Below are 13,561 nucleotides of genomic sequence, written 5' to 3' on the forward strand. Positions count from 1 at the left end.
TGAAACCCCATGAATTATGCAGGAGACAAAGGTTTTGAGACTCTGATAGCAGTAGAAACATGGCAGCCTGGACTCTAAGGGACAGAGATGGAATGGAATAAAGGAAGGCTTCCAAAATTCCACAGGCAGGCAACTGGTGATGAAGGCATTCTGCTGCAGAAATGTTTTATCTCCCATCTTGTAATTTTCTGTTGAAAGCCAAACATGCGTTAAGGTGAGAGGAACTGAGGTAAATAGGCCTTTAGTGTGAAGTTTTATATTTATCTGACTAAGGAGCAAGGCTGTGTTTCTTGTTTGCTGTAGCTGTAAATGTCAGAGGCTAAAATTTCCTCTAGTGTCCTTGTTTTTGCATCCCCTGTTGCCTTTGGGTTTCCCTAGAGACTGCTTCTTACATAAATTCTGGGCCTTGCAGTTCTTTCAGCTGCAATCCCCTGGTAATATATAGGAGCCCCAAGTGATGTGGCAGTAAGATGTGGGGACAGCAGGGAGTGGTCTATAAACCCATGATCAGGGCCCAGTCTTGTTGTGAACCAGTGGTCCCTAGGCTGTGCCACTCACAAGTGCTTCTCAGCTTTTTTTTAATGTGAGTTGGAAGACTAAAGCAGACTGGAGGTGGATATTTTCCTTCCCTTGGGTTGGGTAGGCTCTGGTAGTTGCTCTGACTTTAAGCCTTTGTTAAAGAGGACAGGACATTATGTGTGCATTTCAAAGTGGTTACACTTCCCTCCCCTTGCCAGAAGCTCCAGCAGATTTTTCTCTGATTTTCACCCAAGAACATGATAGAATTCCTGGAGATAAAACCCATGAGACTGTGGGGGCCCCTTAAGCCTATGTCCCCAGCATTTTTTCTCTCTTATGCTTACATGCCCAGGCTCCAGCAGTTAGTCAGTTGCCCTTTAAGTTTTCCTACAAGTTGCTGGCTGCAGCAGCAGCAGCTTCTGTGCCTGGCAAGCTGTAGCTCTGTATTTGCCTTTCCTTCTAATTTTCAGGGGAGTGGTTTGCCACGTGACCTCAATTTTCTGAGGAATCGAAGAGTTGTTGATTTTCCAGTTCGTTCAGCTTTTTTCTTGTTGTAAGGATGGAAGTGATGATTTTGAAGCTCTTTATGTGCCAGAACAAAAATTTTCATTGGTATGCTTACTAGCGATAATTATAAAAAACAAAGGTATGAATGAATGAACGAATGAATGAGTGTGGCAGTAATTCCTGAAGACATGACCTCAGCCCTACATATAATCTCCCTGGATTAATTGAGCAAGCAAGCCGAAAAACAATGTCTTTTTTAGGTAAAAGTTCTGACTCTGTAGCCCAGGTTGGAGGGTACTGGCGCGACCTCGGCTCACTGCAGCCTCAACCTCCTGGGCTCAGGCGATCTTCCAGCTTCAGCCTCCTTAGCAGCTGGTACTGAAGCTGCTGCCTCACCCAGCTGGGTTCTCCTTTCCACCGGACATGTGTGTGTGTGCTGGCACGAAGGCATCATTGAAGTTTGAAGTTGGTTTTCTGCTGGGGGAGTGGAGTCAAGCCCAGACTGTCCCAGTGAGAAAACAGGAAGCCTGACTACTGGACAAAACAAAGCAGCAGCAAGAGAGAAAGGTAAATTTTTCCAGAGTGCTATGCTCCCAGTAGACTTCCTAGGACTTCCTATCCCTGCCTTGCAGAGGCAGCTCACGGACCAGAAGTGGCTCCTGCCAACCTGAGCAAGTGCACTGGAGCGTGATGGGGGCCAGTGGGGATCTGCCTTCTGCTGGGGGTTCCACAGCAACACATTTTGAATATTTTCAATGTTATCGGGCATTTCACTACTTCTAATATTCACACCTGCGATGCATATGGCATCTAATATACTCAGTAAGCTATTGATGGTCAAAACAACTAGCTAATGCCGTGATGAAAATGGTCACTGCCATCAAAACACACAGCGATGGGGCCCGGATCTCCCTGGGCCTGTTTCTCCAAGTTCAAGTGAAGAGGAAATACCCAATCTGGCCCGGAGCGTTCCAGTGGCGAAAAGTCAAAGTTCTTCTGGCGAACATTTTCAAGTTGAAAGAAAAAAAACACACACCCGCAAAAAATATCACTGTTGTTCCCATACCGGGAGTCGAACCCGGGCCGCCTGGGTGAAAACCAGGAATCCTAACCGCTAGACCATATGGGAACTGCTGACTAGCAGCGCCACCGTGTCTGTATACGTGACATGCGTCAGCTTCGTCGCCAGCGCCTCCCAACCACCACTGCGCAGCACTGAGCTCCGGCTGTCTCTGTAGAAACTCGTGTGACTGCAGCCGTGCCAGACTCGCTGCATGAACCCAGTCTCCCGACTTAGCCCTGGTGGGACAAGCCACTTCCCCCTAGAAGCCAGAACCCCCTTTCCTGGCGGTCTCCCCAAGAGCTGGAGTTAGGGCAGAAGGTCAGGGCAGCGAGTTAAGGATGCTTTGCTAAAGATTTGCTGTCTTCATCAAACCCCATTCGCAGAGCCCATGGCCTCGCCCCGACAGGAGGATGGCCATCTGCGAGTCCAGCCCCAAGCCAGCAGTGGGAGGCACGTGCCCACCCCAGTGTCCGCCCACAACCAGCAACGGAGGGTGTGCTCCACGGGGTCGCACCTCCTCCTGGAAGAATTTGTGGCCCCAGCAAAATTGACTTATTTTTTTCCTTACTTTGGCTTCAGAATCTCACTAACTGAAACCTTGTGGATAGGATCTTTGTTACGAAAGGCAACCTTTGGTGAGGTTTGGGGGCAGATACTCGTTTTTCCTGCAGTCACAGGGGTTCCATTTGAGTTCGCCCATTAGTCTTTTCCCTGGCAACTCAAGGTTAACAGGGCCAATAAACGACCCCTCAACCCAAAACAAATCTGCCCTACAGGGATTACGTTAAAGTTCAAGAAGTAAAACAATGTGGTGCTGGTGTACTGACAATAATGTCCATGAAACAGAATGAAAACCCCCAAATTACATTAGGTTTACACTGGGAGTTAGCAAAACAAAAGGGCAGCATACGACATACAGCACGTGGGCGGATGGTGGAAAAGCTGCACATGACTCACTGGACATTTCAACTGAAACCACAGAGGTTCTTGAAAATGCTGGAGAACTCCCTGATTGCCTCATCAGTTACAAACCCAAATTCAGAATCATGTGACAGCTGGATACATTCAACTGTACGTACAAATAATGATCAAAAAACACAAAAGTTGGGTAGTGGTTACCATAGCTTTTACTGTAGTTATTCATTAAGCTATTCAACTGTTCTGTGCAGTCTGATGTAATGTTTTATTTTACAATAAAAAGTCAAAAAAATCATAAGCAAAAAGATAAACTGGAAAATAAGACTTACATCTCATATATATGGACAAAGGACCAATTACCTCCAAACATAAACAGCTCCTAGAAATTATTGCAAAGATCAACAACCCAGTAGAAAAATGAAGGAAGTTCCCAGAACAGAAAACACAAGTGGCCCTTCAAAAAAATGAAGAGAGGCTCAGCCTCTTATGGCAAGACAAAGAGACAGGATTTTAAAAACCTAGGTCTCTTCCTAGAGTTCCCTTAAAAATCTAGACCAGATGGTTTTTACTTCCTGGCTTAGACCCTGCCAAGGGCTGCCCAGCTACTCATGTGTTTGTGTCCTTGTGGACTCAAGTCATATTGTCCTGATCTTTCGGCTGAGTACGGTTTTCTCCTCCAGCAAAGACAATTTGGAGGATGTACTAAGTATGAAGCGCTACTTCCTGTCCCCGCCCATCTCTCTTCGTACAGTGTTCCGTCATCCAGCCATGAAAGCACAGCTGAGTGATCCAAGAGGCAGTTCCAATTGTTGACTAACGTGTACCTGCCTATGTGAGTGTGTCCTATGGGAACTCAGGCCTTGGAATGGTTTCAAAGTAGTGGCTTTCAAAATTACTGTTTGCCTCTTCAAACGTCACACCTAAGGAAGATGGAAACATGCAGAACAGGGACACAGACGGGGCATCAGCTGGCATGGGGTAGGGGCAAGAGCTATTTGTGAAGGAAGAAGGCCTGAGATCAACTAGCCATGTCGGAGAACAGCTGTGCTCGCTGCCCTGCCTCTGTGCACGCATGTCAGGCAGCCCCAGGCTCCAGCTGCTTGAGTTTTTCTTGGAGTCCCCGGAGCTGGCTTCGACCCCAGTCAATGCGGTTCTGGAGGCTGGCTATGTCTGCGGCCAGCTGCAGGCCTGGAGGAAAGGAGAGAAGCTCACCATGGTATCTGTGGTGTAACACACGACCCAGGAGGATCTGGATAGCCCTAGAAATTGGAAAGGCTTCAGGCCTCTCTGCCCCCCACACTTGTCCCAAAACATTCCAGGTACAGCCCTGCATTGGCTGTTCCAGAACCTCTGCGGCCTTACACCTCCTTCAGGTCTTTGCTAAAATGTCACCTCCTCAGACTTCCTGGACCCATTATATCACCCACCAGGAACTAAAAACTCAGATAGTAATACCATCTCATGCCCTTATTTCCTTCCTTCCCCCATTATTACAGCCTCTCGCTGCCCTCACCTGCTCTCCCTCCACTTCTTTTCTCTGCTAGCCCATACTCTGGATCCACCTCTAGATGGCTTTTACTGATGTCTCTGCTGGAACAGCTGCTGCCCAGTCCTCCGGGCAGCTCTCGTCTTCGGCCTCCTATTCAGCAGCAGGGCTAACCACACATTGGATCACTCGCTCCGGGAAACACTTTCTCTTCCTGGCCTCCAGGACACCTGCCCCCAGGTGTTGCTCCTCAGTTTCCTTGACTGGCTTCTCGCCTCCTCTCCCTCACCTCCCTAGGCCATCTGCTGATCTCATCCTATCTCAGCTTTAAACCAGTGTTTGTGTCAAAAACTTTGGGATTTAAACACCAGTGCTATGCAGTGGACTCCCAAATCTCTCTCCAGCCCAGGCCTCTCCCAAACTCCAGATATATGTGCCCAAGTGCCCACTGAGACTCTCCAGCAGGGCGTCAGTGGACACCACACAGACCACACCAACTCCTGCCTTCCGGAATCCTCTCAGCTGCCCCCAGGGGGTGAGGGTCGCTCCATCCTCCCAGGGGTTCTAGGTGGAGACCGCGGGCTCTCCTGGACTCCTTTCCTTCCCTTACTCCCATATCTTATCTGTCAGCAAATTCTGGGGCTTCTATTCTTAAAACCTGTGCAGGTTCCCACCACTTACCTCCTCCTCCAGTGACGCTATCTGCTTCTCACACTGGCTGCTCCCTGACGCCTGCTTCCTCCCTCTGCTCTGTGTCCCCACCCAGCACCCAAGCATTCCTGTGACCCTGCACAGCCAATTGCACCATCCTCTGCTCAGAGCCTCTCTGTGGATCCCACAGTCTTCATCAGGGCTTACGTCACCTGACTCCACTCTAGGCCACCGGCCTCGGCACATACCAGATATAGCTGGCTTCAGGGCTTTTGTCCTGGCTGGTTCCTCCATCTAGAGCACTGTTTCCCAAAATCACCCACAAAGCTTTTCCTTCACCTCCTCAGAGAGACCTCCCCTGGCCCACTCCTGTCCCACTCCATTATGTGTTTTTCATAACAATTTTCACAGCCTGACTTATGTTAAGGGCCTACTTATTTGCACATTGCCTTTCTCTGCCTCTAAACATTACATGAAAGGTGTTTGTCTCTTTTGTTCCCTGCTGTATCCCCAGCAGCTAGCATGAACCCGAATGCTGCCAACAACCAGTAAATGCTTTTGGAAAAAACAATGGGTGTACAACGGAAGTTTGGATGGAGAAAAACCTGCAAAGCCTTTCATAGACTAACCCCAGCCATGGCAGCAGTGCTCAACTATTCCCTGTGGAAAGAGGGTCTGAGGGCCACAGAGCCAAACGACAGAGTCCACTCACCATCCCGGAAGCTTGCTTGAGCCTGACGTAGACTGTGAGGAACTAGGATTCCAAACCAGTTCAGGGGGTCCTGAGGGGCCTCAGAGGACTCCGGTTCTGGGGTCTTAGTGGGGCCCTTGCGCCTCCGCAGAGCTGAGGAAAGAAAGGTTGGAGGAGGCTGGGATCTTACTCCCTGACCTTTATCATCTTGGTGACAATGTTGAGCTTGATCTGAGCTTATGATTCTATAAAACACTGTTGGTTGGAAAATTCCAACTTTGGGGTTCCGGGAAACAGCTTACCACAAAATACAGCCTTTCCCCTTGTGATTCAGATGAGACTGTTTGTCCACTCTTTCCCGTGACTCCTGTAAGACCCACTGATGACCCTGTTTGCCTGTGACACTGACCTTACCCATTGCGCCTGAACATGCCAACAGACCAGACATAGACGTTCCAACTCCCCATTCTTTGTCTCAGGAATGATTAACTGGGATTAGAAGTTTGTCCCTCTGAAACTAGCTAGACACACAGATGAATATTTTCTGTTCAGCTGACTGAAACTTATGTGATTGTAAAACTATTCCCAGTGTAAAGCAACTCACCAACAATTTCTCTACTTCCTATAAAAGTCTAAGGCAAAACCACCCTACAAAAACATTCTGTTCTTCAGCTCTGGGATGCTCTCTCTTATCGCAAAAACCTAATTTAAATCATCTCCATAATTTGCATTTTGTCTTTGACATTGGGAAGGGGTTCTGCAGAAGGAAGAGGGGGCTCACCTGCTTCGCGAGGCCCCACCTCCTCTGGGGCGTGGACACCAGCTCTCACCACCTTGAACTTCTGGAGTCCCTCCTGGGCCTCGCTGAAGGACGAGAAGGGAGGATGGAGCTTTGGCAGCCCGGGCCTAGAAAGCGCCCGCCCACCCAGCCCAGCATGGAAGCTTCCTCACCTGGCGTGGAGGCAGACCTGGGGCTCCATGTAGGAAGCATACTGCAGGGGCCCCACCGACTTGGCGCCCATCGCGTAGCGGGACTTGGCGAGCGAGAGCCAGCCCTGCAGGGAGAGGAGAGCGGTGAGACTCAGTTTACGCCCGTGTACCCTCCTGCCCGCCCCAGGCGCCTACCTCTTCCACCCGGGCGTTCAGCACCGCTCGTTTCCCCTCCAGCTCCTCCAGGTCCCCAAGCAGCTGCAAGAGCAGCGAATCCAGCTCCGCTCGCAGGTCAAGCGCCGCCATGGACACACCTTCAGATCTGGAGCCACTTTCTTCCTTATCACCCTCCGCGGTTTGGCAGGACAGCCAATCGGCACACGAGATCCTCCATCAAGGGGCGTTCCCAGCTGGTGATCCCCACGCCGGCAGCACCAAGGCCTCTGGGTCAGCTCCTTTAAGGGCAAGCACCCTTAGAGAAGCAGCACGGAAGCAACCAATCAACTGGTTTCTCCAATTAGCCCCCAAGTGGATCAGCCAGCTGAACTGTCGGCTAGGGTTATAGGTGGTTCTGAGTCCTTCTGGAAGCTGCCGAATCTTAGAAGTCGGGCCACTGTTGTGGCGATGGAAGAAGGCGAAGCTGTACAGAAACCATTTTGGTTGAGGGAAGAGTGGTTTTAAAGTCAATTTGGAAAGGAGCCGGCAAGCAACCTTCAGTCGGTGTGCGGTTTTTACAGTTGAACTGTTTCCAGCCGCTAATTATGATTGTTTTAGCGGTTCATCATCTGAAAACTGTGCATTCTGCACGGCGGTGGTGGGGGGAGGGCGGGGATGGAGAAGCCTGGGCGCACATATTTATTAGCTGCAGTCCCAAGCCATGTGTGACATTCTGTATCCAGTCTATTGGTTGTCCCAAGGAGAATGCCCTGCCGGAATGGCCAATCGCCTTGAGATGCCCCCGCCCTATTCGCCATCTTAACATAGGGCATTTCCCACAGCTGCAGGCACCAGTGAAGCGTCTAAGGGACCATCTTGGTTGAGGGCGGAAGTGAGGACTGTGTCGCGCCGGAGGAGCCCACAGATTCTCCCGGACCCACGTGGAAGCGGCACTCAAGATGGTAGGAGAATGAGCTCCTGTTTGGGAGGTCCGGGGCGCGTGAAGTGCTGGGGATGTGGCTCTGGGGCCTTGGAGGCTCGGGGGCTCCGGGGCTCCGGGGCTCCGGGGCTCCGGGGCTCGGGAGCGAGTAGTGAGTGACTGGGCCCGCTGTTCCCACAGCTGCGCCGCGAGGCCCGCCTGCGCCGCGAGTACCTGTACCGCAAGGCCCGGGAGGAGGCGCAGCGCTCAGCCCAGGAGAGGAAGGAGCGGCTGCGGCGCGCGCTGGAAGGTGAGGCGTCGGCCCCGCGGGCGTCTGCGGGGTAAACCACTCCGGCACGCATTTGTGTTCGAATATCCGAGCGTCTTTCCAAAAGCTTGCCGGCCGTTTTCCTTGCCCATTGGATTCTCCTGTTGGTTTTGAGAGTGTTTCTTCCGTTTGATGGTGTTAATTACTTGTCACTGACGTTGCAGTACCCGGGTTTTGCAGCTTGCCTGCTGTGTACAGTGTGTCAAGTTCGTCCCAAGTTTTAAAGACTTTACCTTGTCCTGTAGAAATTCTTTCTAGAGCGGTGGCTCACGGCTGTAATCCCAGCACGTTGGGAGGCCGAGGCGGGTGGATCATGAGATCAGGAGTTCGAGACCAGCCTGACCAACGTGGTGAAACCTCGTCTCTACTAGACATACAAAAATTAGCTGGCTGTGGTGGCACACGCCCTATAATCCCAGCTACTCAGGAGGCTGAGGCAGGAGAATCGCTTGAACCCGGGAGGCGGAGGTTGCAGTGGGCCGAGATCCTGCCACTGCACTCCAGCCTGAGCAAAAGAGCAAGACTCCGTCTCAAAAAAAAAAAACAAAAAGAAACTCTCTAAAGACTATTTGGATAGCGCTGATGCTGCAGACTGCGCTGCCCATCCTCCCTGCAGGAGTTCCTCTGAGCTCCGTGGAGAACAGCGCTGGCCCCGAGTGCGCACCTGGAGCGCTGTGCTCTGCGGTGGGCAGCCTGCGGTCCAGGGCCCGCTGAAGCCATGCCTTCGAAGCGCTGTGGGCATCGTGACCAGCGGTTTTGCTGTCTGAGAGCTTAAAGGTCTCTGGTCCACCATCATACATACAGAACAGTCTATATTTATTTTCAAAAGTAATTTTTAAGGCCGAGCGCGGTAGCTTACGCCTGTAATCCGGCACTTTGGGAGGCCGAGGCAGACGGATCACTTGAAGTCAGGAGTTCGAGACCAGCCTGGCCAACATGGTGAAACGCCGTCTCTACTGAAAATACAAAAATTAGCCGGATGTAGTGGTGCATGCCGGTAATCCCAGCTGCTCAGGAGGCTGAGGCAGGAGAATCGCTTGAACCTGGGAGGCCGAGGTTGCAGTGAGCTAAGATCATGCCACTGCACTCCAGCCTGGGCGACAGGGTTAGACTCTTTCTCAAAAAAAAAAAAAAAAAAAAAAGGCCAGGCGCGGTGGCTCACGCCTGTAATCCCAGCACTTTGGGAGGCAGAGGCAGGTGGATCACGAGGTCAGGAGATCGAGACCATCCTGGCTAACACGGTGAAACCCCGTCTCTACTAAAAATACAAAAAATTAGCTGGGCACGGTGACGGAGGCCTGTAGTCCCAGCTACTCGCGAGGCTGAGGCAGGAGAATGGCGTGAACCCAGGAAGCGGAGCTTGCAGTGAGCCGAGATCGCACCACTGCACTGCTCTGCCTGGGCGACAGAGCGAGACTCCATCTTAAAAAAAAAAAAACATCGATTTTTAGATCTCTACCTGATTATAAAAGCAATACAGTATATTAAGATATTTTAGAAAGTCCTTAAGTCATGAGACTAAAGAAAATGAAGTCCTAGTAACCACTGTTTACGGGGGTTGGCCCTTAGAAAGTTTTGTCACCTCTATCCATGCTGTATCCAAGCTCAGAAAGGGCTGAGGTATTTTTATTTCAAGCGTGTACAGGCTTGTAAGCTGTGGTGTATTGGATGAGCTGAGATCTCCATGCTTGTGACTCACTCAGCCCCTCTCTCTTCCCTCTGCAGAAAACCGCCTGATTCCCACTGAATTACGCCGAGAGGCTCTGGCCTTACAGGGGTCCCTGGAGTTTGATGATGCCGGAGGTGAAGGTAACTATACAAGGTAGCCCTCCCCAACACTGAGCTGGCAGGTCTCCAGTCCTTCCTCAGACACACCGGGCACCGTCCCATCAGAGGAAACTGCTCCTGGAACTGTCCCCCATGCCCTTGTTACTGCACAGATGGCATTGCAGGGCTCTCCCTGAGTGTGCCCTGTCCCACCTACATGACACACATGGGAGTGCACCACTGACTCTGTGCCTGGCTTGTTAATTACCTCCCGCAGTGGAGTGCCTGCCGGGGCAAGACAATATCCCTCACACATTATTGGTGCCCGTACATTTATTCACTGCATTATTCAAGAAACAAGAGAGGAATCCCAAACATTATAGATATTTGTTACGAGGGAAAGCAGTTTGTCACCGTTGGCCTTAGCAGAGTGTAGACTTCGTTGTGTAATAGAGTAGCTGCGTAGCCCCATGTGACTAATAGAGTTTAAGCGAACTACAGTTAAACAAAAGATTCTGTTCCTCAGCCACGCTTGTGCTCAGCAGCCAGAGTAGTTGAAGTCTTCCCTCTTGCCCGGTGTGCGTGTGGAGCATTCCTATTGTTGAAGGCTTCAGCAGACAGCACCATCCAGGTGGTCTTGGCTGCCCCCAAGTTAGCATTTCATTCCCAAGACTGTCATGTTCTTGCCCCTCGTGCTCCTGACAGGTGTGACCAGCCACGTGGATGATGAATACCGATGGGCAGGAGTCGAGGATCCCAAGGTTATGATCACTACCTCCCGGGACCCCAGTTCCCGCCTCAAGATGTTTGCAAAGGTACTGGTGAGCAGGGAGTGAGGGAGAGACACACCCAGGACACACAGCCCCAGTCCTGACTATACACTGCCATCCACGCCCAGGAGCTGAAGCTGGTGTTCCCGGGCGCCCAGCGAATGAACCGAGGTCGACATGAAGTGGGGGCACTGGTGCGAGCCTGCAAAGCCAACGGCGTCACCGATCTGCTGGTCGTTCACGAGCATCGGGGCACACCTGGTGAGGCCGGAGGGAGGGAGTCGGGGTGGGAACCGTCTGAGGTCAGACGGGGTCTCTGACAGCCACCTTTCCCCGCCAGTGGGGCTCATCGTCAGCCACCTGCCCTTTGGCCCTACTGCCTACTTCACGCTGTGCAACGTGGTCATGCGGCATGACATCCCAGACCTGGGCACCATGTCGGAGGCCAAGCCCCACCTCATCACACACGGCTTCTCCTCCCGCCTGGGCAAGCGGGTGAGTCTGGGGGCCTTCAGGCTGGGGCTGCGGGCCAGGCCAGGTGTTTGCCACTGTGTTTCCCTCTCTTTCCTTGTGCCCCAGGTCTCTGACATCCTCCGATACCTATTTCCCGTGCCCAAAGATGACAGCCACCGGGTCATCACCTTCGCAAACCAGGACGACTACATATCATTCCGGTGGGTCCATAGGCCACGCCCCAGGAGAGCATCTCCACCCTGTGTACCTCGTGCTGCTTGCCGTTGACCCACAGCTGTTCCCTCCCAGGCACCATGTGTACAAGAAGACAGACCACCGCAACGTGGAGCTCACTGAGGTCGGGCCCCGCTTTGAGCTGAAGCGTGAGTTTGAGGCTGAATCCCGTGTCTGGGGTGGGGAGGCGAGGCTGGCTGTGCCGGGGCTGATGCCATCCCTGCCTGCAGTGTACATGATCCGTCTGGGCACGCTGGAGCAGGAGGCCACAGCAGACGTGGAGTGGCGCTGGCACCCTTACACCAATACCGCACGCAAGAGGGTCTTCCTGAGCGCCGAGTGAGCACACTCACCACTCAGTCAGGTCATGGACTTGGAACTCAGGATGGGGCTGTCATAGACAGACCTACCAGTAGGAACTGTCACGAATGGCCTGCCGAACTGGGATGTGGAACTGTGGCGGGTGGAGAGGTCTGAATAAACTGTCTGTGTCACGGCCCCGCCTGCCTCTGAGTGGTCAGGCCAAGTCTGCAGGGCAAAGCCCATGGGGTCCCTTTGGGTAGGGACCTGATAGCTGTGGGATGTGCTTGGGCCTGGAGTCAGTGTGGGGGTTAACATAGTGAGAAATTTGATGCTAACGTCCCCTCAAGAGTGAGGGTCCTATGAGCTCTTCAGCAGGCAGATGTGGGTAGCAGGGCCAGCCCATGTCAGGGGCAGCCCACCAAGTTAACTCATTGAGTGGAAGCCGCCAGTGTGCAAATGCAGTGGGGACAGGCCACACCCAGTGCTCAGCAGCTGATTCCTCATGTAAGTGGCATCATGTATTTGTCCTGTGTCTGGCTTATTTCTGTTAACATAATGTTCTCCAGCTTCCTCCATGTTATCGCAAATGATAGGATTTCTTTCCTTGTAAAAACACATGCCACATTTTCTTACCGATCCATCCACCAACAGACACTTAGGTCATTTTCATAGTTTGGCAGTTGTGGAAATGCTGCAGTAAACATGGGAGTATGGCTATCTTTTCAAGATAATGATTTCATTTCCTTTTTATATGTATACACAGAAGTGGGATTGCTGCATCAAATGGTGGTACTATTTTTAATTTTCTGAGGAATCTCCATACTGTTTTCCATAAAGGCTGCACTAATTTCCATTCTCACCAACAGTTCACTTTTCTCCACATCGTTGCCAACATTCTTTATCTTGTGTTTTTTAATAACAGCTATCCTAACAGGTATGAGGTGATCTCTTTCATTGTGGTTTTGATTTGCATTTCCCTAACAGTTGGTGATACTGAGCATTTTTGCATACACCAGGTCATTTGTTCTTTGTTGTTGACTTGAGTCCTTTATATAGTTTGGATACTGCTGTGGCTTGAATGTTTGTATCCCCCAAAAATTCATATATTGAACTCTCATCCCTAAGGTCAACAGTTTAGGGAAGCGATTAGGTCATGAGGACTCTGCCCTCGTGCATAGAATTAGTGCTCTTATAAAAGATGCCCGAGGGAGCTCATTTGCCCCTCCTGCCATGTGAGGACACAGCTAGAAGCTACCATCTGTGAACCAGGAAGCCCCCCTCACCAGACACTGAATCTGCTGGAGCCACCATCTTGGACTTCCCAGCCTCCAGAGCTGTGAGAAATAAATGTCTGTTGTTTAAGCTACCCACTCTGTGGTATTTTGTTATAACAGCCCAAATTGAGACAGATAGTAACCCTTTATCAGATACATGGTTTGCAAATAGTTTTTCCCATTCTGTAGATGTAGCCATTGAGAAGCTCTTCAAGATAGACATTAAATACAAAGAAGCATGGTGTGAAACGCCATGTGTGATATGCTGTCAGTGTGCAAAAGAGGCAGAGGGGGGCCTGCACTTGTGTGTATGTGCTGCATCGTCCCCAGAAGGCTGAACACCTTGCTGGTGCACTGGGCACCCGGGGAGGAGGGAGGTTCTTTACCATAATGTTAGCAGGTGAACATTGTATCCACTTGACCACGGAGAGCTGCCCTCTGAGTTCTCTGCCCATTTTTCTTTGGGGTACAGGTGGACACTTGGAAGACATCCTCATGATAAGCATACAGAAGGCCTGGCGCAGTGGCTCACACCTGTAATAATCCCAGCGCCTTGGGAGGTCAAGGCAGGAGGTTCACCTGAAGTCAGGAG

At 51.3% G+C, this 13,561-nt stretch overlaps 2 protein-coding genes and 1 non-coding gene across 5 annotated transcripts; 1 reads left to right on the plus strand and 2 right to left on the minus strand.

The window, feature by feature from the left end:
- Nucleotides 1-2,083: 2,083 nt before the first annotated feature.
- On the minus strand, nucleotides 2,084-2,155 carry TRNAE-UUC (transfer RNA glutamic acid (anticodon UUC)). Its single transcript has one exon. It is a non-coding gene; the product is annotated as a tRNA-Glu (tRNA).
- A 1,038-nt stretch (nucleotides 2,156-3,193) lies between these two features.
- On the minus strand, nucleotides 3,194-7,198 carry CCDC115 (coiled-coil domain containing 115). The gene is made up of 5 exons (XM_054478324.2): nucleotides 6,961-7,198; nucleotides 6,787-6,890; nucleotides 6,617-6,699; nucleotides 5,857-5,988; nucleotides 3,194-4,195 (listed from the first exon to the last, which is right to left on the minus strand). Exons 1-5 carry the CDS (start codon nucleotides 7,069-7,071, stop codon nucleotides 4,083-4,085), a joined length of 543 nt encoding a protein of 180 aa, XP_054334299.1. The 5' UTR covers nucleotides 7,072-7,198; the 3' UTR covers nucleotides 3,194-4,082.
- A 565-nt stretch (nucleotides 7,199-7,763) lies between these two features.
- Nucleotides 7,764-13,061, plus strand: IMP4 (IMP U3 small nucleolar ribonucleoprotein 4). 3 transcript variants are annotated; one of them, XM_054478323.2, is made up of 9 exons: nucleotides 7,764-7,883; nucleotides 8,042-8,150; nucleotides 9,894-9,977; nucleotides 10,641-10,750; nucleotides 10,834-10,966; nucleotides 11,046-11,200; nucleotides 11,285-11,379; nucleotides 11,468-11,541; nucleotides 11,623-13,061. In XM_054478323.2, the coding sequence occupies exons 1-9, from the start codon at nucleotides 7,881-7,883 to the stop codon at nucleotides 11,733-11,735; spliced, it is 876 nt and encodes a 291-aa protein (XP_054334298.1). In that variant the 5' UTR covers nucleotides 7,764-7,880; the 3' UTR covers nucleotides 11,736-13,061. The 3 variants fall into 3 exon arrangements, with proteins under 3 accessions (XP_054334298.1, XP_054334297.1, XP_063503370.1); XM_054478322.2 differs by having other exon boundaries at nucleotides 7,771-7,883; nucleotides 11,046-11,379; XM_063647300.1 differs by having other exon boundaries at nucleotides 7,771-7,883; nucleotides 11,468-13,061.
- The last annotated feature ends 500 nt before the right edge of the window (nucleotides 13,062-13,561 follow it).

This window comes from Pongo pygmaeus, chromosome 11, assembly GCF_028885625.2.
Source record: "Pongo pygmaeus isolate AG05252 chromosome 11, NHGRI_mPonPyg2-v2.0_pri, whole genome shotgun sequence".
NCBI lineage: Eukaryota > Metazoa > Chordata > Mammalia > Primates > Hominidae > Pongo > Pongo pygmaeus.